The sequence below is a fragment of the Nanorana parkeri genome, unplaced genomic scaffold (assembly GCF_000935625.1).
Source record: "Nanorana parkeri isolate BGI_ZX_2015 unplaced genomic scaffold, ASM93562v1 scaffold1211, whole genome shotgun sequence".
In the NCBI taxonomy this organism is placed as follows: Eukaryota; Metazoa; Chordata; class Amphibia; order Anura; family Dicroglossidae; genus Nanorana; species Nanorana parkeri.
Window position 1 is genome coordinate 426,429 of NW_017307479.1, and position 22,180 is coordinate 448,608.

Sequence of the window (22,180 nt, forward strand, 5' to 3'; positions counted from 1 at the left end):
TGCATTAGGACGCCAAGGTCTACATGGGCCCTAATTACGCACACTTCACAACACTATTGTGCTCTATGCTACTAAATTAAATAAGCCAATATCATGCTATCAATGTAATATCTGCCAATGCAACATTCAAAATACACTGTCACATAGGAGTTACACTGTTGCTTATGAGCTAACCTATGTTACACCGTGGAGAGTTTGTAGAGTCTTTTTGATGCAGGATACTGCTTTTCTACTTCACACATGAGGGGAAAGGTTATGAATTGATTTTATTCTACCCAAACAAAAAGTTCATGCATGTTTTGTTGATGTGTTGGTACTTATGTAAATGGAACATATTCACTGCACAACCTTTGAAACAAAGTATTAATGATGATAATCTTGTCACAAATTAATAATTATAAACAAATCTTTTGCCACACATCCCCATGACTCTATATACAATAGCCCGCACATTTTTTTAACACATTTTTTTAACACATTTAAGTGAGATACTGGTCTGTATTTGTTACCTCTATGAATAAGCCTGCGTGTGAAACATGTGAGAGGATGTAGTTGGTTGGGGGTGTGCAGTGCTGGCATTTGTTGCTTTATACACTTTATTCACTGATATACTGGATTTGCTGTGAATTTCAATAAAGTCTGCAGTATTGGAATGGTCTGGATACTGCGGTCTGTTCGTATACTTCTATATAAAATAAGTTATGCTGCAGGTAATGGATATAATAAGAAACAAATGGTCAATTTCCTGAAATTCTGCAGACTCTCATGCCATCATTTCATGGCATTGTTTTAGTCTATAGTTACAAAGATATTGGCTAAAAAAAAACAAGTTCAAAGGCCAAGTCCAGGATATTCTGATGTCCCCCAGCAGTTATAAAAAAAAAAACAAGCAGCAATATTCACCTCATCTCTAATGCTGTCCCCCCACAGGGATCCCTTTTGACCACCAGATGTCCTTAATCTTCCAGGTTGACTGATGTCCAGCATCATTCAACCTGAAAAAATGAGGACATACTGGGTTATGTATAGTTTCACAGACCCATCTTTTTAGGGGGGTATTACCAGGAAACCCTGCACTCATATTGTAATGATTACATGACCAGTTTGAAGACTTCATGGAAAAGAAGTATAAAAAAACAAAAAATACTACCTGGGGTCCTTCAAGGTGGAAGGAGGCAGTAGTCATTGGTAAGGGAGAACCTTGAATTGGGATTTTTATTCCTGTACATTTTCTTATTTTTAGCTCCAATTAATACCCAGATACACTCATGACCAAGGTTTGGGGAAAGAAAGCTCCCGATATGGGGTCTGCTGGCAATAGTGAATTAAGGAGAGATGGTAGGACAATAGTTTTACAGTACACCTTGGAAAACCTCTACCCAAACAAGGATGGGTCATAGGCATAATCAAACAGGACTTTTAATGTTCATGTTACGCACTCCTATTAGGCAATGAAAATGTAATTATCTTGAACATGTATGGGTAAAATACTGTATTATGACAACTGGAAAGGTTGACTCCTTCTCATTCTGTAAAGAACACTGATGCCCTGTATGCCACCATGCACCGCAGCAGAAACAGGTGCTTCAGTAAGGGGAGACTGTAAACACAGAAGCAAAGCCCGGCCTTACATATCAGTAACAGATCTGTTGCAGTAGGATGATCTGTCCTGATTGTTCATAATGAGTTTAAGCTTTCCCTGAATGGTGCAAATTACAGCCCTTTTGAAGCTGTCCGACAAGAAGAAATAAATCACAGGATCCAGGCAGCTGTTGAGTGTGGACAAACACAACACCAATTCATTTGTGATATGCAATGTCTGTTTCCAGGCCAAGCTGGGAATAGTATCAATCTGGGCCAGGATATAGGGCACACGTACCAAGTGATAAGGAACAAAACACACAATAAATATAATTAAGACAATAAAAGACTTTTTCATGGCCCGGTTGCTGTTCCTTTTAGTCTGTGGCTGGTTCCTGCCCAAGGAAGCTTGGTGGAGCTTTGCTGAGATTTTTGCATAAAAATAGACAAAAAGAAACAGAAGAACAAAGAAAGCAATTACGGCCGATAAGTTGATTGCAGCTGACACAGTCCCTTTCTTCTTGAAGTGGAAGCACTTTTGACTGCAAGGTTCATCAGTTTTGTTTTCAAACAGGAACGGTGCTATGCATACCACATTGATCACCCAGACAACATGAGCGGCTCGACTGCTCCAAGACACACTGTGGATTTTGTATTGTTGCAAAGGACGGATTATTTTTAAGTAACGATCCATACTGATAAGACTCAGGAACATAATACTGGCATACATGTTCAAGTAGAAAAAGGCACCTATGATTTGGCACAGTAGCAAAGGCCCATTATTGTTCTGATAGGCAATGCGAAAGGGCAAGCAGAGGGCAAGGAGGAGGTCAGCTATGGCAAGGTTCCTCATGTATATTACCATTGATGTACATTTTTGGCAATTTGTCCAGAAGACGAAGAGAGCCAGTATGTTGCTCATGAAGCTTAGACCACAAACAAATGAATACACCACAGGTAGCATCAAGGATAGTACTCCATCTTGGATATGGCATCCATTGAAAGGGGGTGCAGTAGACATATTTGTCTCCATAGTTGTTTCTTCAGTCTGCAGGGTCCATGTTGTTGAGGCTAAATGAGTTGGTAAATCCTTAAGAACATCCATTATTAACCTGCAAACGAACATTACAACAGTTAAAAAAAAAAGGTGAAGGGTATAGCAATAAAAGAAAAACGCTAAATATTTTACCTTGGATAACTTAAAGAGACACCTTTGGCCATTTGGGCCACAGTGGCAGTGTCTCTTTATAGCCCATCTGCTCAACAAGTTATGCTTACCTATCTGCACTCCTTTGCCACCTCCTTGCTGCACGAGCCCACCCTGGGTAAGCTCCAGTGTCGATTAGTGGAGCTTACTCATGTGAGTGATGTCACTGACCCTCCACGAGACAGTGTTCAGGCTGCTCAGGGACAATCACTGTTACACAAGGAAGGTCACATACTCCACCATATCCTGAAATCCCACTCTGTTTTGAGGGGAGTTGGGAGGCTGCATGGAAGCATGAATATAGAATGCTAGGGAGGAAGGCTGTCAGAAGATGTTGTAACCTTGACCTTGAATGGTCAAAGTGATAATGTCTTTAAAACCATCTGGAACTATATCTCCATATATATGAGCAAGTTATTGTGCACAATGTCATGTTATACTGCATGTTATACTTCTGGATGATTGATGAACGAACCATGAGAAGCACAAAAAAAAAAAAAAAGAGAACAAATACGTGTAATGTACTGTATTCTTACGGTCACATGGTGACCTTGTTTAAACCTAAATAAAATATTTTGGAAAAAAAAAACCATCTGGAACATTATTCTGTAGCCCTCCAACATTACTACTAAATATCTCCTTTTACTTTGATGTATGCAGTTAAGTTTTGTTTCCCTTCCTAAGTGTAAACAACCTTAGAACCATCAGAGCTATATAAGAATGGTAAAGAGACAGGTTCATTTAAACTCCATGCTGTTTATACTTCCCTTCCCTACTTATACAGGGCTGAGGACTCTCTCCTAGCCCCTAGGTAACAATGGGGGATGCTTATGCAGCCAATCATTAGGAATCAGTGTTGTCACATGAGAGGAAGGAGAATGAGTCACATAATCCCCACACCCAGGGGTACCAGGTTTTTTCCCCCCAGAATAGAGCTGTGGGAGTGCAAAGGGAAGATGAGCATGTGCGGCTGGAGGAGCGGAGTTCTTGAGGTGCAATCAAGAGAAAAGTTATTGACTAGTTTGGAAGATTTTTTTTCCTACATTCAATGGGGTTTAGTGTGTGTTATATTTAAAAATGTTGATCTTTTATAGAGTACAGAAAAAATGCCAAAAGAGTTATTGAAAAGATCACATTTACAAATTACAAAAATACAAATGTGGGGTTATAGCAACAAAAATTATTTCCAAAACCAACAGAAAATATGTAATTTTTGTATTGATCTAGGTGGGACTAGCTTGGGAAGCAGAATCACACTGCAGACACATACTACGAATTGTTTACATCATATTACAAAACGTCTTCCAGAAATAAAGAAGTGGTGAAGCATTGTACACAACCTGACCAAAGTATGTATTGAAAACAGTAAACTGTGTGAGTATAATGAGTTTAGAAAAGAAAATGTGTTTATTGATTTTTTAGGAATGACACAGATGTACTGACTAAATACAAAAGGTGATCTTTCCTACGGGACAGCACAACTCATGCACAGCTGTACATCCAGCCATGGTACATTACCCTGCTGTGACTGCACCAAGTCCAAAAATACTGAGCTATTGATTGCTCTCAGGAGACATTGTCTATGCTAATTAAGCTTTTCCTAAATAATACCTGGACAAAAAAAACTGTATATGGTCCATTCTGGTGTGAGAAGTAAAAGTACTAATGACATAAAACTAATAGTGCAAAGTTTCTCTGACCAGGTCCATATTCTGGTTAGACTTATATATAAACCCCAATCTGTCCTGTTAATATGCACCGTTGATGGACCTACTAATGAGTACTTTCTTCTTCTTGGCCATTGGTAAGCTTTTGCACAATGCCATCATAATCCCTCACCTATTTTCCATAGCCTGAATAATACTGGGTATGTCTATACAAAGGCATCTGTTCACAAAGGATGTTGAATGCAACACCAACAATAGTATTGCAAATGTACCCTAATGAAAGCAATATTTGTTATTCTTGTCTGTTATTTGCTCATTTATCAGTCAGTTGTATTTTTCAATTCAATATGGGCCCATTTACACTTATCTGTACATGTGTTTATTTGCAATTTTTGGTGCAGTGATGTTTGTTGCACTGAAACAGACCATTCACTTTCTACCCATCTACAGCAAGGGTGAACAAATAATATGGTATTCAGGGGCCAGTCTGTTCAATACAGGAGCAAGCAGGATTTTTTAGGAGCCAGCTCTACTGACAACTAGAGAAAACCTCAAAAGTTAGGAGCCAGTTATAATTTTTAAGGAGCATTGGCTTCCTGGCTCCTGGGATTTGTCCAGCACTGATCTACAGTATAATAATCCTATTCATGCCACTCAACATCTAACTACGATTTCTTCAAAAAATGTATATATATATTATAGTGACACTAAACTCAGGAGTTAAATCTTTAAAATGCACTCAAGAACCTTAACTATTAACAAAAATGTATCTTGTTTGTGTATCACTCAGCTGAAGATCGTCAAATCATCTCTGAATTGGTGCTGACACAGTCCTTCCTTCTGGAGGGTGGCTACTTTTCTTCCCCATGGTCCCTGTGAGTGTTGTAAAGTAGTCACCGCTCCAAGATCGCTCCAGAGATGAACTACAATCTCACGTTCAGTTTCCTAATTTGTGTTGAGATTGTAGTCCATCACAGGAGCAAGCTTGAAGCAGTGGCTACTTTACAACACACACAGGGACCATGGGGAATAAAAGTAGCCACCCTCCAGAAGGAAGGACAGTGTCAGTACCAATTGAGAGATTATTTGAGGATCTACAGCTGAGTTATACACAAATAAGTTGCATTATTGTTAATAATTACTAAAGGTACATGAATGTATTTTTAAGATTTAATTCCTGAGTTTAATGTCACTTTAAGCTGTATTTTTAAAAGTTTACCTTCAGATAATAACCACCAAGTACTGGAAAAAGCAGGATTCTATTATGTGGGACTGATCTCACAATTAACAAAAGCCAGCCAAATTTCACCTAAATCTTAAATAGCATGGAGGTCTGGCTGTAGCCAAACATGAGTGATCGGCACCATCATTCCAGTCAGGTTTGTTTGTGGCAAACCATTAGGCCAATATCAATGCAAACATAGTACAAACATAAGCTGACTTGTATGGTGGTAGGTAAATAGCTGTATACTTTTGTAATAAAAGCACAGTGTCACAGCTTTTAGTTTGTTCTACATAAAAGAAAAGCTCCTTAGGGTGAGCAAACGGACCAATGTCCACCCACAGACGCATGACCTGCTATGGGAAAAGTCTCTTTCACAGCTACAACAGCTGCATTTTTTACAAGAACATGTAAAGACAGGAGTCACAAAGAGTGTGGTCCTCCGAATTAACAACTAGCACTGAGCAAACACAGTGCAGAGGTTCAACTGGTGGGCCGGAAGCAACCTGTGCCCTAAAGTGAATTCCTAGTCAGTTTGTTGTTTACCCTTATGGTGGTCTCATTTTAACACGTTGGGTGAATAATCTACAAAAAATCTGTGTTGAAAATATATAAAAGTATCAGGTTTACTGGATTGGACAGTGCAGAGTGCAACTGGGATGCACAGAGTACAGTAGCCCACAGCAACTTTTTATATATCAGGCTGTAAAAGATGAAGGTAGATTAGTTGATGTTGATTACTGCCCTTTCACAGAGTCACAACACCATTGGGGGGGAATTTATTATTATATAAGCACCCGAATTCTGGTGCAGGAAATGTAAGCAGGCTGGCGGTCACCTATTTATCATGCTTCTGCTTGATTCTTCATGTGCAGGTGCTATGACTATGCCAGAAAGTGAACTGTCACCATTTGCAACATTTCAGCAATATGTTGCAGTTTCTAAGTCAAGCTTATTACAGCAATACATCAAATATAAATGCAGATTACTGTGCTCAAGCTGCAGCAATCTCAACCTGATGGATATCCTTGCGGTGCTGATACCACAGTGCAATTAATGTGATTGTACATGATACACTTGCATAGGGTTTTGTTTCTTAGTTGTATGTACTATTCGATCTGTCCAATGCAAAAGTATGAGTGCAACTTTTTTTAATGTTTGTTATTTATAAGTAAATATATCTGTGATGAATAAATAATAATTCATACATTTTTAAAAGGGCAATGGATGTGTTTATTTTGTGTTTTTATATAGATATCAATGATTGCTCAAACCTGATGGTAACCCCACTTTGCCCATTGAGTGTTTCCAGCAGAAGTGCATGTGACACGGTGACAATGCCAGTGCAATTTGGACAGAGGTATAGAGTCATCCTATAAATAGGAAGTGCCTGAACAAGGTTCTTCATGGCAGGGTCACCAGGCATAATTTTAAAGCAATTTTGACAGGCTCAAATAAAATGAGATGTTTTCTGCAATAGAAGAGCTATTATTCTTTTGGTGACCCCTGTCCCCCTGTCCCCATGTCCTCTGCTATGTGTTGTAGTCACAGTTATATTTACAGAATATATTTACAAGAAAAGGACATGTGACGCTTTCCTGCAGACGGGGTATGATTTCCACATGCTGAGTCCAAGTTTCACATAATTGACTTGCCTTACAAAATGTAGAGGGCTAACCAGATTTGAGGTTTTTCTTGTAAAACACTGTCATGTTCTTTTCCATGCAAGATGTAAATGTACATGAAATATAGAAAAGTACATTCTTACATAGAGTAAGAAAGAGCACGGTGGCAGCAGACTAGGCTATAGTAGCATTTTTAAGGAACGTTTAATATATCTGAATGCAAAAAAAAATAAAACAAAACTGGATCAATGTGCAGACCTCTATTATGAGTTTATTAACAGTATGAGTGAAGTTTAAGCTGACGACCCAAAATATATGGTTTTTTTTTCTTCAGCTATCTGAAAAATGTCAGTTCAAAGTTTTTAATGATAAATCACCTTAAAGTGATATTAAGGTTCAAAAGGTTTTCAAGCTATTTTAAATGCTGTTGAAATCACTTACAATGTATACGCTCCCTAATGTTTAAACGTTTCAGTTTACTTCCAAATCAGCTGGCCCCTTGAGCACTGGCCCTGATATCCTGTTTAGGGGCCTGCATTAATCTCACTGTTCAAGCATAATTAACTCATTGTACTGTGCAATTCACCTAACGTGTGTTACAGTGCAGTAGGTTCATTGTGCAGTACCAAGCATTAATCACACGGTTCCATGAGATTAACGCAACGGTACCATGCAATGCACCTGTTAGGTGTTACAGTGCGCAGGTGCGTTGCATTGCTAATTATCTAAATGGCCCCTAAAATGCGTTGAGCGTTTAATACTACTTTAATAGCTGTTACTTGGCCAAAATAGAAGCATTGTCTACTTTTTGTTGTCGTGTTTTATTGATTGTTGTAAATATGATGTTATATTGAAACAAATAACTAACAAAAAAGCAATTATCAAGCATCATGGTGTCACATTTTAGAGAACATATACCTGTATTTATGAATGCTGTCACCAAATCAAATTTAAATCTTAAAAGTAGTAGATTAGTCAAATATTTTATTTGGCTGATTCCTAAAACAGAGAAAAGAGCCACATTTGTACATATTATATGGACAAATTTTTTTACACAGTGTCTGTAAATTTCTGGATGAATGGCAACCCTACATGATGACCGGCAAATAGATGCAATTGGCAGGCAATAACATCTTCCATCCTAATCAAGAAGATAAAAGTATATGTTGATCTGGAAGAAAGGGTTTTCTTGTGTTGTGTGTTGATTATCAGCAACTTGATTTGGAAAATTACTAACCCTATTATGGGTGTCTGTATAGATTACAGAATTGAAGTGACACTAAACTCTGGAGTTTAATCTTATAAATACATTCAAGTACCTTAACTATTAATAAGTATGTATCTTATTTGTTTATCACTCGGCTGTAGATCCTCCAATCATCTCTGAATTGGTGCTGATACTGTCCTTCCTTCTGGAGGGTGGCTACTTTTGTTCTCCATGGTCCCTGTGTGTACTGTGAAGTAACCACCGCTCCAAGCTCGCTCCTGTGACAGACTATAATTTTCCATCTAGTTTACTCAGTTTTTATTGAGATTGTAGCCTATCACAGGAGTGAGCTTGGAGTGGTTGATACTTTACACACACAGGGACCGCGGGGTAGAAAAGTAGCCACCCCCCAAAAGGAAGGACAGTGTCAACACCAATTCAGAGATGATTTGAGGATCTACAACCAAGTGATACATAAATAAGATACGTTTTTTTTAATAGTTAGGGTACTTGAATGCAATTTTAGATTTAAAGGAGAACTATGGGGTCAGTGTTTTTCCCCATAGTTCTCCTTGGGGTAACAGGAGGACACAAACTAACGTCCTCCCGTCACCCTAGGCTCCGTATACCGCGAGCTACAGCTCGCGGTATACTGAGACGCCGCACCTGGAGCGGATCCCGACTTAGATGACGGGATCCGCCCAGCTGTGTGAGTGACAGCTGGCTCTGCCTATCTAGAGGCAGAGCCAGCTGTACCCGCCCCCTCCCCCGTCCGTTCCGCCAGTCAGCGCTGGCAGATCGGAGCGGGGAGAGGGGAATCCAGCCCCTCCCCCTGTCACGGCAGAGAGCCGTGACAGGATCGATAGGTGAGGGGACCCGGTATGTTTTCCCTCACCTCCCGATCTACTGAGCCGACCTGTGACAGTCTCATTGTCACAGGTCGGCTTAGAACTATGACGTGAGTGGAAATCACTCATGTCATAGTTCTCCTTTAACTCCTGACTTTGGTGTCACTTTAAGATAATGATGAATATTTTTGTCTTTTACTAACTCAGCACACTTCTCTACATGTCACAACAGCTGTGTTCAGACAGTTCACCCTGACTGTAGTCTCTTCTCAGCAGTCCCCATTCTAACTAGCATCTCACAAATGTAAATGACCCCCTGGTGAGAGATCTCACTGTAATCAGCAACTGCTCATTCCTGGGTAACCACTAACAATATACAGTAAAATAAAGTGCAGAACCTTTTTCTTATATTGACCATAGTCATTGACTTATCCAATAACTCAGATTGCAAGCGTGCCATATAAAGACAAACAATGGGATCCATTTGAGCATTACTTATGACAACTGAACCATGTAATTGTATTATAAAGTAACTTTTGGATTTATAGAAAATTACTGAGTCTGTTGTTCCTGAAGAAAAGGGAGAAACACTTTATTGTGTGTGACCCCAACACCAATCACATGTATCAAGAAGAAGGTTGCAGGATTTCCCGGGAAAGGGGAGAGAGCAACTTTTTTGAGGAAAAGCCTGGTGTTTTTGGGGAGACACCTGTCCATGTATGGCCACTAATAGCCCAACATTTCTCAACCAATGCTATGTGTTGCATAGGGCCACCTTTGACAGATCTAAGGGTTATTTTTGCTTAAATAAAGAAAATCAAGGTATGGTTTACATTTTAGTATGTAATAAACCCTTTACAAAACAAACCATAGCAGGCATGTTATAAAGGCTTGTGCTAATTACCATATTAGACACTTTGAAAATGCATATGCAGTACAATGCAATAACCATTAAATAAAAAAATAACAAAAAATTGGTCTAATGGAATACAAGATAAAAACCCTCTAATTGAGGTGCTGTGAAGTACTGCACTTAGCCTTGTATAATGTAATAAGCTGCTCTTGTACTGTAGTGCCACTTAACCTTATAAAATGTAATAAGTTGCTCTTGTAATGCAGTGCCAAGAGCAGTGATGATGCATATTTTGCCATAGCTCATAGTAACCAATAAGATTTAATCTTTTATGAGTTTACAGCCTTTGAAACAATGGAAGATGATTGTTGACTGGTGGCTATGGATGACTATACTTTGCTTTTTTTTTGAGAAAGCCAGAGAGAGGGGCAAGGTGCCTATAGGTTTAATTCTGCCTCATCTGGCTGGGAATGATAGCTGGTGGGAATAATTAGACATCAATGGGCATTTGAACCTCCTGGGTCTTAGGGTGACAGATTAACCCCAAAGGAGAAACTATTGGTCCAGTTGAAATTCCCTAGCTGATCACTATTCTATTCTCCCTGTATAAACCAAAAATGGAGGTGCTGTCCCTCCTCCTCACGCATCAACATAAACACATAAACAATCCAAGCATAAATGTTTTTGAAAAAAATATATTTTGTGATAAAGATTTATTCAGCAGTGAAATCATACCTGTCCTCTGATGCCTACTGGCTGTAAAAACAGACCATTTGCCCCTCAGTATTCACCAAGACTACAACTAGTTTAAAAAGGAATAGTATTAAATTCCTGGGGTGCAGGAGAATGAGCAACAGAAATCAAGCATTTGCTAGCAAATCATTAGCTTTGTTAGGAGAACGTCAAAGAATTCTGGTACATTTTTGTAATCAAATATTCATTTTCTTTTTCTCTAAAGAAAGCCAAACTACATTTTCACCACAATCTCTCACGTACACCAAAAATGTACCTGAGTCAGAAGTAAAAAATTGGATGGGTTCAGGTGAGAGGTGACCCATATGACTATGATACTGTTTAGCTAACTGCCCGATTATGGCCAGCTGAGGTCCTTGACAGGTCCACTAAAAATGTTATTATTATTTTGTAGCAGAATGTGGAAATTGCAGGTGATTGAAGCATTTCCTCTAAACATAAACGTCAAGGAAAGAAGTAAAGTCACTCACCAGTGCAGCTCATCACAGGCGTCTCTCCTTCAGTGTGACATAGTGTCTCTGTGATAAATGACTGAATGATGTGAAGTGGAATCCCCCTCCTCTTCACCTGCTCTCCCCCATCTGAACTCTCTGAGATTTGGACTGTGCTCCTTATTTGGAGCTGATGGGAGGGTTTGGGGAATCTTTGTGCTCTGTCACATTCACACAACCCTGCTCTGTGTGACAATGACAGAGTGACACCAAAGTCTATGCTTATACTAGATTTGACAACTGTTCCATGGTCATCCCTAGCTCTAAGATCTGCCCCTAGAATTTTTCCTTGGTGTTCGATGGTTATCAATTGTACTCTAAAATGGCTTTGTTATGTTAAAGTATTTTGCATTCAGTTGTAGAGAGATTAGAGAATACTTTAAGAGGAATACCCGGTTAAAGGAGAACTATGAGATGAGTGATTTCCACTCACCTCATAGTTCTAGCCGACCTGTGACAATGAGACTGTAGATCGGGAGGTAATTGTCTAAATACAAGAGGAATGTAGATTCTTACTTCAATCTTGTTGTACTTTGTGTATTTTTCCCAGATCTGTGCAGTGATCCAGTGTGAAACTTTGCTTCTGTACAGGAGCTTCCTGTCATAAAGACTGGTCACTGCTTCTCTCTCTCCTTGTTCAAGGTGACTGGTCTTCAATCCGCCCCTCTGTACTTTTCTGTAGCTGTTTGTAGTAGGTGGAGCCTGCTTGGTCCCTCCCACAGCTCTGCTCTCTGCACAGATTATGTGCAGCAAAGTGGTGATGTCACTGCTACATTTACAAGGGTTCCCAAAGGCATTTGGTGCACACAAAGTGGATTTATATCCCATTAAGAAGTATATTTATATAGAAGTCTTTGTACACAAAGTTCAGCTTCAAATCCCCTGTTGCCTTTTTGTTTTTGTTTTCTGTGTCCCTGTGTGAGGAACTCTGATATGAATGGGAGGTTCTGATGTGAAGGGGGGACTGGGGGCTCTGATGTGAATGGGGGGGGTTCTGATGTGAATGAGTAACTCTAGAAGGAAGGTTCTGATGTGAAGGAGGAACTCTGATGTGAATGGGGGGTTCTGATGTGAAGGGGGAGTTCTGATGTGAAGGGGTGATTTTGATGTAAAGGGGGACTCCTGATGTGAAGGGTGGACTGGGGACTCTAATGTGAAGGAAGGTTCTGATGTGAAGGAGGAACTCTGATGTGAATGGGGGGTTCTGATGTGAAGGGGGAGTTCTGATGTGAAGGGGTGATTTTGATGTAAAGGGGGACTCCTGATGTGAAGGGTGGACTGGGGACTCTAATGTGAAGGAAGGTTCTGATGTGAAGGAGGAACTCTGATGTGAATGGGGGGTTCTGATGTGAAGGGGGAGTTCTGATGTGAAGGGGTGATTTTGATGTAAAGGGGGACTCCTGATGTGAAGGGTGGACTGGGGACTCTAATGTGAAGGGGGGTTCTGATGTGAAGGGGTGGTTTTGATGTAAAGGGGGAACTCTGATGTGAAGGGGGACTCCTGATGTAAAGTGCGGAGTGGGGACCCCGATGTGAAGGGGTGGTTCTAATGTGGAGAACTGCATGTCGCCCCCCCTTGAAATTCATACCAGAACCCTGTGTAGATTAAGGGTCTGGCATAGATTTTGGGGGTAACCACAGAAAATTTTAGACTGGGGGTAAGATTTTGCATATTTTTAAAAGGTGCCAGAACTGAAAAAAAAAGTTTGAAAAACGCTGATCTACAATACACTCTTTGTCATTGAGCTGAGCAATACATTTGCTGAATTTGAGTCCTCCTGGTTCTGTTGTTTTAGGCAGCTGTCAATGTATAGATCCACATCTGAATGAAATGTCACTTGCTGCTTTATAGCCTAACAATAGATCTGCTGCCATCTGCCTCTTCATTACCTCTGAATGCACACAAATTAGGATATAGTAAAAAAAATATTGAATTTCCTTGAATGGGAAGTCTCTGACCCATGTAACACAGAGTTCATATTTCTAAAGTGGATTTTTATTCCTAAAACACTTAAATATTGTAGTGTATGGTCCCAGTCACACCAAACACATTGGCAAGACAAATTGCCAAGACCAGGCAATTTGTCTTGTCACAGATGGGAACAGTTCACACCACCATGGAGGGGATGGTGTGCGCTGAAAAAAAGTACTGCACGCACAGTACTTTTTTTCCGCACAGCAGGATGTGACACGGTACAACCGCCTAGCACTAAGCTGTGCTCGTGGAACTTAATAAAAAGTGTCACTTGTGACATTGTTCTATACAGTCTCTACAGGCGAACTCAGAGAGGGGGGAGGATGAAGCAGCACAAAGAGCCAATCAGATGTGCTGCAATGCTCACCTGATAGAAAGCAGTGTGTTGCTTCTATTTTCAATGTCCAGCAGACTGATATTTAGAAATATGGAAAGAAAGCGCTAAACCATTGTGGTTATTCTCTTGGCATTTCTCATACAACATTAGTTAAGTGATATGAATATGGGTGATGTGGCTGACAGGTAGGCAGCTGCTACACTCCAGAAGATCTCCACTGTATCCTTGGTTGGCAAGGTCACGAAGGGTAATGTAATTACACAGTGGCTCAGTGGTTAATGATTCTGCCTGGCAGCACTGGGGTCCTAGAATTGAGTCCATGTTTTGACTGAACACTATCTACATGGAGTTTGCATGTGCTTCCTTGTGTGAAGTTTCCTCCCACATGCGAAAGATAAGCTGGAAGTGTAACTGGCTCTTGTCTAAGGTATAGTTCACACCTGAGAGTTTTTGCGCATGGATCTATCCACATGAAAACGCACAAAACACACATTTCAGTACGAGTCAGTGGCAACTGTTCACACCTTAGCGTTGTATCGCATGTACAAAAATGCCTGTTGCACAAAAATATGCAGGAGCTATCTTCAGATGGATGTTGCACAGTGTCGGTTCCAATGGTTATCTCCATGCAGGCAGAAACGTGTGTTTTTAAATGCAAAAATGTGCAAAAACACCCAACACAACTACAGTACGCCCGTCACAACTCAATACAACTTTCTAACTGCAGGGATTATAGTCCACATTCTCTCACAATTTTTCTCATGAGAAACACGTTGGCTCCTCTATTTGAAAGTCCCCAGACTCTATTAGAATAAAGTCTAGACTCTTTTCTCTCAAATAGATGTTTATTAAGGTTTACAGTACAAGTAGTCACAGACATGGTACAATAGCAACTGATGCCTGAAACAACCAGGTCATACATATACAACATAACACATGGTGTATGACAACAGGTATCACATTGGTGGAGGAATACAACGTCAGTCCTTGGGGTACAGCTATAATGCAGGTCCTATCAGCTATAATGCAAATGCAACCAAGTTACCGTCCAATGTAAGCCTTGGAGGGTACTGCCCAACTGGGTTCACATGTTAGCTTTCAAGGACCTCAGATGTTAGTCTAGACCCTTTAATCTGGTGTGACACTTCAATTCCTATATCTACTGTAGTCACAGGCTAAGGGAGGGACAAGACCTCTAAGTGAATGTGAAACTGCAGCAGTGAATGACCCCTTCTCTTGCTGGGGAGGGATGCGCTATGTGCCCAAGCTGTGTAAATCTCATGACTGGATGGACAGAGCTACAAATACTTTGGCAGGTAAAAAGGTCTCATTTGTACTTCATCTGTGTATGTAGCCATTTTCCTGCAATTTAGCTTTACTCCTACATACACATGTAGACTTTATTTAAAGCAATAAAATCTCTGTAGTCAGCATCCCACCCAGCTGGGCGGGGGGATGATGCAGAGGCAACACCCCTCCTCTGCCCAGGCAGCAAAAAGTGTAGGTGGTTATGGTTTCTGTGTGCACAGTTGTCAATCTGGGGAAGCTGCGATGAAATGTAGGTGATCACAAAAACTATGAAGACAAACAAACTATTGCTATCCTAAAATGGAATCATTTTCCTGGAAATCATTTCTCGCCCCATTTGTATGTGTTATGTGATGTAGAAGACTTTCTGAAGATATCACAGCAATCATACTGTCCATCACTGCAATCTTTTACACTGATAACGTCTCTCTTTGTCAACTGTCTGCTGAGAAACATTTTTCCGTTTGAATGTTGATATTTATCATGTTAGGAAATCATTCTATGTTCCTCTTACACAGATAACTGAATTTCTATAGAATCAGATGCAAAATGTTTGCAGACTAAGTGCTAATTCTTCAGCTGAACTCTAGGCAGATATGAAAAAAAAATGAATGCAGTTATACGTTCATTTAAAAATTCAGAAATTAATATTCAAATGAAGCTACCCAATGTATATGATTTTGTCTTGACATTAGTCTCCTGTATAGGGCTGCAGCTAATGATTATTTTCATAATCGATTAGTTGGCCAATCATTTTTTCAAATAATCGGATAAAAAAAGAAATAAATACCTTCCTTAATTCAAAATATAATACACAAATTCAGTGTTACAAAGTTTACTTCAGAATAAAACTGCATGCACAATTTTTTGGAATCGCACTGCACTGGAAAGCACGGCATTGCGTTACCGTGCGTTCCAGTGTGGCCGATCACACTGTGGGTGGGAGGCACGTTTGGGGTGCCATTGAAATGAATGGCATTGCAACGCACCTCCCGCACCAGAATTTGTCAGGTCGAAACTGAAAAGGACTTTTTTCCCACCTTTTAAATTTTTATTTTTTTAATTCTATTGTGAGCACATAGCGCTTGAATAGCTTTTCTGCAGACAGCAGCTGAATGTAAATACAGCAGGTAGTGGATGGGTAAAATAGCCAGCCTGCTATTGGCCAATTTAAATTGCAATAGCCAATAGCAGGCTGGCAATTACACCTGCCCACTGCTTGCTGTGCCCTCCTGCTAACTAATGACAATTATTATCATTATCGATTATTATCGATTGATCGATTAGTTGGTTGCAGCCCTACTACTGTAATCCTGCTGTAGAGCAGCAGAAAGAAAAGGAAGGACAGAACTAGAGGCTAATCAGTTGTATTGTGATGCCCATGATTTGGCAAGGAACATTCTGACAGGAGGAAAAAGCAAAGAGCAGAGCTACCACTTTTTTTTAATAATATCTTTTTATTGTTTATACAAAATATACATAAATTAAAAAAGAAAGATGACAAAGCATCAACATACGCATATATCAACTACATACAAGTTTAACTTCTCTTCATCTCCACAACTTACAACATCCCACAGTATATATTTAATTCTTACATACATATGTTGGCTTAACCACCCAACTTTCCTCTCTTGCAATTACCAATTGCCTAATACCCCAAGCAGAGGAATCACTTATTATTGCTGCTATCAATCACATATTAAGGGATAGGCAGTGACCAGGCTTTGTTGCTTAACTGCAGCAGAGAAAATTAAGGTGACAAACCTAGCAATACTGTTTGGTAGGGGTGGATGGAGAAAAATACACCATCCTTTGCAAGTAAAATTGTCCACATATTGTTTTTCATGTGTATATTAAAGGCAAATTCCATCTTAATTTTTTTGCACTGGAGCTAGAAAAACATTGCAACCGTGATCAGTGGAAAACGGGTACAATACCCTGGTTCCTGCAGACCCTTCTTCTTGTGCATGTCCGTACCTTGGTATGGATATGCAGCAACATGGACGAGGGGAAGAATGAATGGACTACAAGTGCAGTGAGGTCATCACACTTGTACTCCACTGAAAACTACAAAGCCATATACTGTCAAAGGCTATATCCTGTAAGGCCGGGTTCACACCTGGGCGTTTTACAGCGCTGATCGAATCGCTGTAAAACGCTCAAACAGTGAAATCCCATGAATTCCTATGAGCATGGTTCCCACCTGGGCGTATTTCAGCCCGTGGAAACGCGCTGAAAAACGTCCTACACCCAAACAAGTACAGGAGCATCTTTGGGGCGTTTTTCCGTGCGTATCCACTGGTATTCCCGAGTGTGGCCTGGGGTTAACAAAGCGGTAACCCCGAGCCACACTCGGGAATATAGCGTAGGACTTACCTTGTCCGCGTTCCCCGTTGTGTCCTCCGGCCGCTGCCGACTTCGGGGTTCCGTCCCTTGCGAGTGGCCGCGTCCAACAGGGGCGGAACCGGCGGGAAGTTTGGAAGTTAAAAAAAAAAAAAAAAAACGAAAATAAAGATAGAGAAAATAAAGGAAAAAAAAATCATACCGCCAGGGAGGTATAAAAACGAGCGTCGAACGCGCGTTTCACTGAACGAAAAAACGTGCTAAAAAACGCGCAGAAAATCGAGCAGCAAAAACGCGCCTATGGTATGAATCCAGCCTAAAACTTTGCTCACCTTTTGTTTTGATGCCTCTGGGATACATTTAGCTGATTTTTTCTAAAAGTTCACTTGATGACAGCGTCCTACCACAGCAAATCAAAATCCATCTCAACCTGTTCAGACTTTCGCAGAGGCAACACTGGTTACTATGTGTTGATGCTCTTATGAATTAGAACTATATTGGCTTAAAATCAAATTTTTTATGATTCTCTGTCTGTGTCAGTAACTCTCTTAGTAGTGATGGAAAGATAAGGATGACTACCCTGGAGAATGATCCTCAAAAACAAGCCTGCAGCGACAGTGCACTTATCTCTTTCGCCCCCTGTACTTAATGCACATTCTATAATATAACGTAAAGTAATGTAAAATAAATAGTACAAAAAAGATGAGATATGCAGTAGCAACTGACACCTCTCAAGTTTTAATTGTGATGGGTTGTAAAACGAAATAATTATATTTTTGTAATTAATTTGTACTTGTGCACTCATTTATACATATATACACTACATGCACTGATTTTGTATTGAATACTGTTTTGTGTGTTATAGGGAGGTATGATACAGTATAGTCTATGTAAATAAAGCAGATCAGCTGTTGTGTGCACCTGGTCTGCAAAGCATTCTCTCATTACTTTTACTGGTCTTCCTGTCCTCTGACTGACTGTATTGTTTCAGTTGTCTTTTTCTTACTAGTAAATTGTGTATCATCAGTGAAAGACAGTTCATTCCTCTGTGAGTGTCCTGTGTGTATGTTTGCTTGTGTTTGCCATATGCAGTATATCGGAAATGGGACAAAGAAATACAGAATTCTAATGTGATTTGAAAAATGTTTTAACAAAATATTATATATATCTGATCGACTCACTTTGTATCCAAGTTTAAAACTGAAGACATAGCAGAACATACATTGGCCATGGGGCCCAGCACTGTCTGACTTTGTAACATTTATGCAGAGAGCAGCAGAAAGAAATATATAATATGAATGTCTATATAATAATGTACTATCTAACGCAGCCTTTCTCATCCAGGATGCTATAACACCCTGGGTGCCTTATGGCTTCCTAAGGGGTGCCTCAACATTTTTGCAGATCATCATGCCTCTGGTGTGAAGTAGGTTCCTGATGTGAAGGAAGGCTCCTGATGTTAAAGAGGGAGACTCTGATGTGAAGGGGGGCTTCTGATATGAAAGGGGCTCCTAGTGTGAGAGGGGGTACCTTTGATGTGAAAATTCTGGTTGGTTCTGGGAGACATGGGGTGGCAGATACATGGCTAAAGTGGGTAGATGTAGCCAGTTCCATTCCGATGAAATCCGACCACTTGATACATTATATTTACGTGCCTTGGCAGCTGTCCAAGGCTCTGAAATGATTAATTCACATATGTCTGTAATGTTGGCATTTTTCATATATAAACTAAGTCCAAAAGCATTAATAAAGTTTTCTACCAAAACTATTGGCTGGCACATGTTACAAGTATAAACACATAACAGGTTCATGAGTTAAAAGAGGAACAAAGGACATTTGTGCTGCCTCTGTACATTCCTGTATTCATAAATAACTACTTTTGTGTTTACAAAATGAATTTCTACACCACTAAAACAAAGCACTTACTGTGACCAACTATGACCAACTTCCATAACAAACAGATACCAAGCAGTAAGGAAGCTACCAGCAGTTAATATTTTGTTTCTGACAAGGACAATTAACCCCTTCATGACTGAGGCCTTTTTTTCATTTTTTTGTACCCATGTTATATTCCACATTTTAGGCCTGAAAATTACTTAAAACCCCTCAACATTATATATTTTCTGAATGCCAAGACCCTATAGAATAAAATGGTGGTAGTTGAAAATGTTTATGTTGCGCAATATTAGCGCAACTCCTTATTAAACCCCAATATTTAGTGAAAAATTTAATTCAATGCCCCAAAACACAACGAAATACCAATTTTTTAATGAAATATAAAAGAGGAGGTTACAACGAGTAAAACGATACCCAACATGCCCAGGTTACAAATTGCGTGCAATGCCAATGAGGAATTCAATTCCCTCTATACCAGTGGTTCTCAACCTGTGTAACCTCAGGACCCACATTTGTCCTCGGTCATTAAGTTGAGACCCAAGTCGTATTGCAATGGAACGCACGGCAGTGTGAGCTGCTGTGCTGGAGCTCCATTCATATGTACATTGCGTGCACAGCTCCCATGTGTGCCCCTAGAGTAGCTGGGAGCCAGAATGTGATGTCACTCCAGTCCAGGCACCTCTATAGGACATGCAAAGGAGCTACAGTATAAGCAATGTACATATGGATGGAGCTCCCTCGTGGCCATACCCCTAGCCCACCACACCTCAAGTCGACACTTGGAGCCGGGCAGCATATTTTGAATAACTGCTTGGTGTAAGAACGGACAGTGCTGGGCTAGGGGGAGGGTAGCGGGAGGCTGAGTAGCCTCTCACCTAGAAAAGTGGAAGGCATATGGCGACCCACTGAACAAGGGGTCGCGACCCACTTTTGGGTCACGACCCACCAGTTGAGAACCAAGGCTCTATACATTATGTATGACTCCTTTTTTTTTTAACGCAAGCAGTGTAAGTATCTGAATTCAATATGGTACCAGCCTATTGCAGTCCCTGTATAACAATGTTGTATGCTCAGTAGCGGAACAATCGCCTTAGCGGCCCAGGCGGCCGCTATGGGGCCCGGGGAACAGGGGGGCCCAGCCAGGATATCCCCCTGATGCCGTGCGGGCTGCCTGGGTCACTATGGCATCTCAGGCTGCTGGCTGTCACTGGTGGCTGTGAGGAGGAACATGCCGCTGTTCAGATCACTGACAACCTGTCAGTTATCTATGCAGCTGCTCGTTCCTCCTCTCAGCCACTGCTGAGTCAGTGACAGCCATCAGCTGCGGAGGAGGAGGCTGGGCCCGGCGTCGGCAGCAAGGGGGAGGTGGGGTCCGGCGATGACGGAAGCAGGGTTCGGCGATGGAGAAGGTGGGGCCCAGCAGCGACCATGGAGGAGGCGGATAGTGGATCGGGGCTGACAGATAAGAGGGTTTGACCAGCCCACCTGAGACCTTGCAGAGCCCACCAAAAAGATTTTGAGCAGTTCGAAAAGCGCTTTTAACTGCCCAACACAAGAAATCCCATGATTTTCAATGGCCTTGGTTCTCACCTGAGCAGAAAAACGCCCGAAAAGGTACAGAAGCTTCTTTGGGCAGTTAAAAGCCCCATAGACTTCATTGGAAATGCCCAAAAACGCGCAACAGAAGCATGTTGTACATGTTCGTGAGCGTTTTTGCACATTTATATGAGCGTTCTTCCATAGCTCACAATGGTTTATGAGCTACCAATCAAAACGCATGTCTTAATGTACATGTGTTAAAACGTGCATACAAATGTGCACAACGCGCATACAATCGCATACTGTTAGCGTGCAAAAACAGTGCCACCTAGGTGTGAACCTAGCCTTAGGGCATTGATCAGTATAGTTGCCACATAAGTCAGGGTAAAATTGGATGCTATCCGTGTTGTCAGTTGAGTTGGATCTCCCTTTCTATGGTTATACAGAGGCATGAATTGTGGACACTAAAAGATACGGCAGAAGTTATTTCGGACCATGAGGAATCTGCAAGGTGATATCAGACCTATAGATAGAATAAGAACTATGGACTCATAAAAGACTTACAGTATATTCTCCATCGTAGAGAGGAAAACTCAATTTTGTTTCTAAAATAAAAGTTTGTTTCAAAGTTCAAACACATGTTCAGAGCATGTATTGCTAAAGCTTACAACATGGTAGTATTTCCTCTTATGGACATTTTAGTTATTTATGTTTCACAAGGTTCCTAAAATACAGACAAACTTCTGTAACATTGTAGACTAAAAGTTCTATTTTGGATTTTACTTAACATTACTTAACAACAGTCAAACAAATTATGGTAAAATGTGTAGTTTCTGGACTAAATGAACCTGTCATTTCTAAAGTAGGATTAAACTCTCAATTTTTTTTTTCAAAAATGCAACCAGATCACACAAATAAACTTTGTCCAGCAAAGAATTTCTTTAAATTTTTGTCTAAGCGTTTACAGTCATCATGTTTCCAAGATCTAACCCCAAATCTCTCAGCTCAGCTTTCCTGAACTTGCTGTCTCTAGTACATGATCACATGGGACAGCACAGTCTACAGCAGCCGTCCATATACTAGCACAGAAAGGGGAGAAGGAGGAAGTTGGGGAGGGGTAGAGAAGGGAGAGGAGTGGATTGCCTTGCTGTGTCTTGTGGAAAAACATACTAGCACACACACGGGTGGCTCCATAGGATCCTGCATTAGAAAGGAGCCACTCTAAAACAGGAGATTAAGACCAGTGCTAAGGGTACCAGCTAATTCTGCAGGAAACTAAAATTTGTAAACATCACGGAGCAGAATCCATTGTAAGTGATTACACC

General features: G+C 40.6%; 1 protein-coding gene across 1 annotated transcript; it reads right to left on the reverse strand.

Moving 5' to 3' along the window:
• Positions 1–1,560: 1,560 nt before the first annotated feature.
• LOC108797007 (probable G-protein coupled receptor 34) lies at positions 1,561–11,531 on the reverse strand. Its single transcript, XM_018568574.1, has 2 exons — positions 11,434–11,531; positions 1,561–2,693 (listed from the first exon to the last, which is right to left on the reverse strand). The coding sequence occupies exon 2, from the start codon at positions 2,684–2,686 to the stop codon at positions 1,628–1,630; it is 1,059 nt and encodes a 352-aa protein (XP_018424076.1). The 5' UTR covers positions 2,687–2,693; positions 11,434–11,531; the 3' UTR covers positions 1,561–1,627.
• Positions 11,532–22,180: the final 10,649 nt, after the last annotated feature.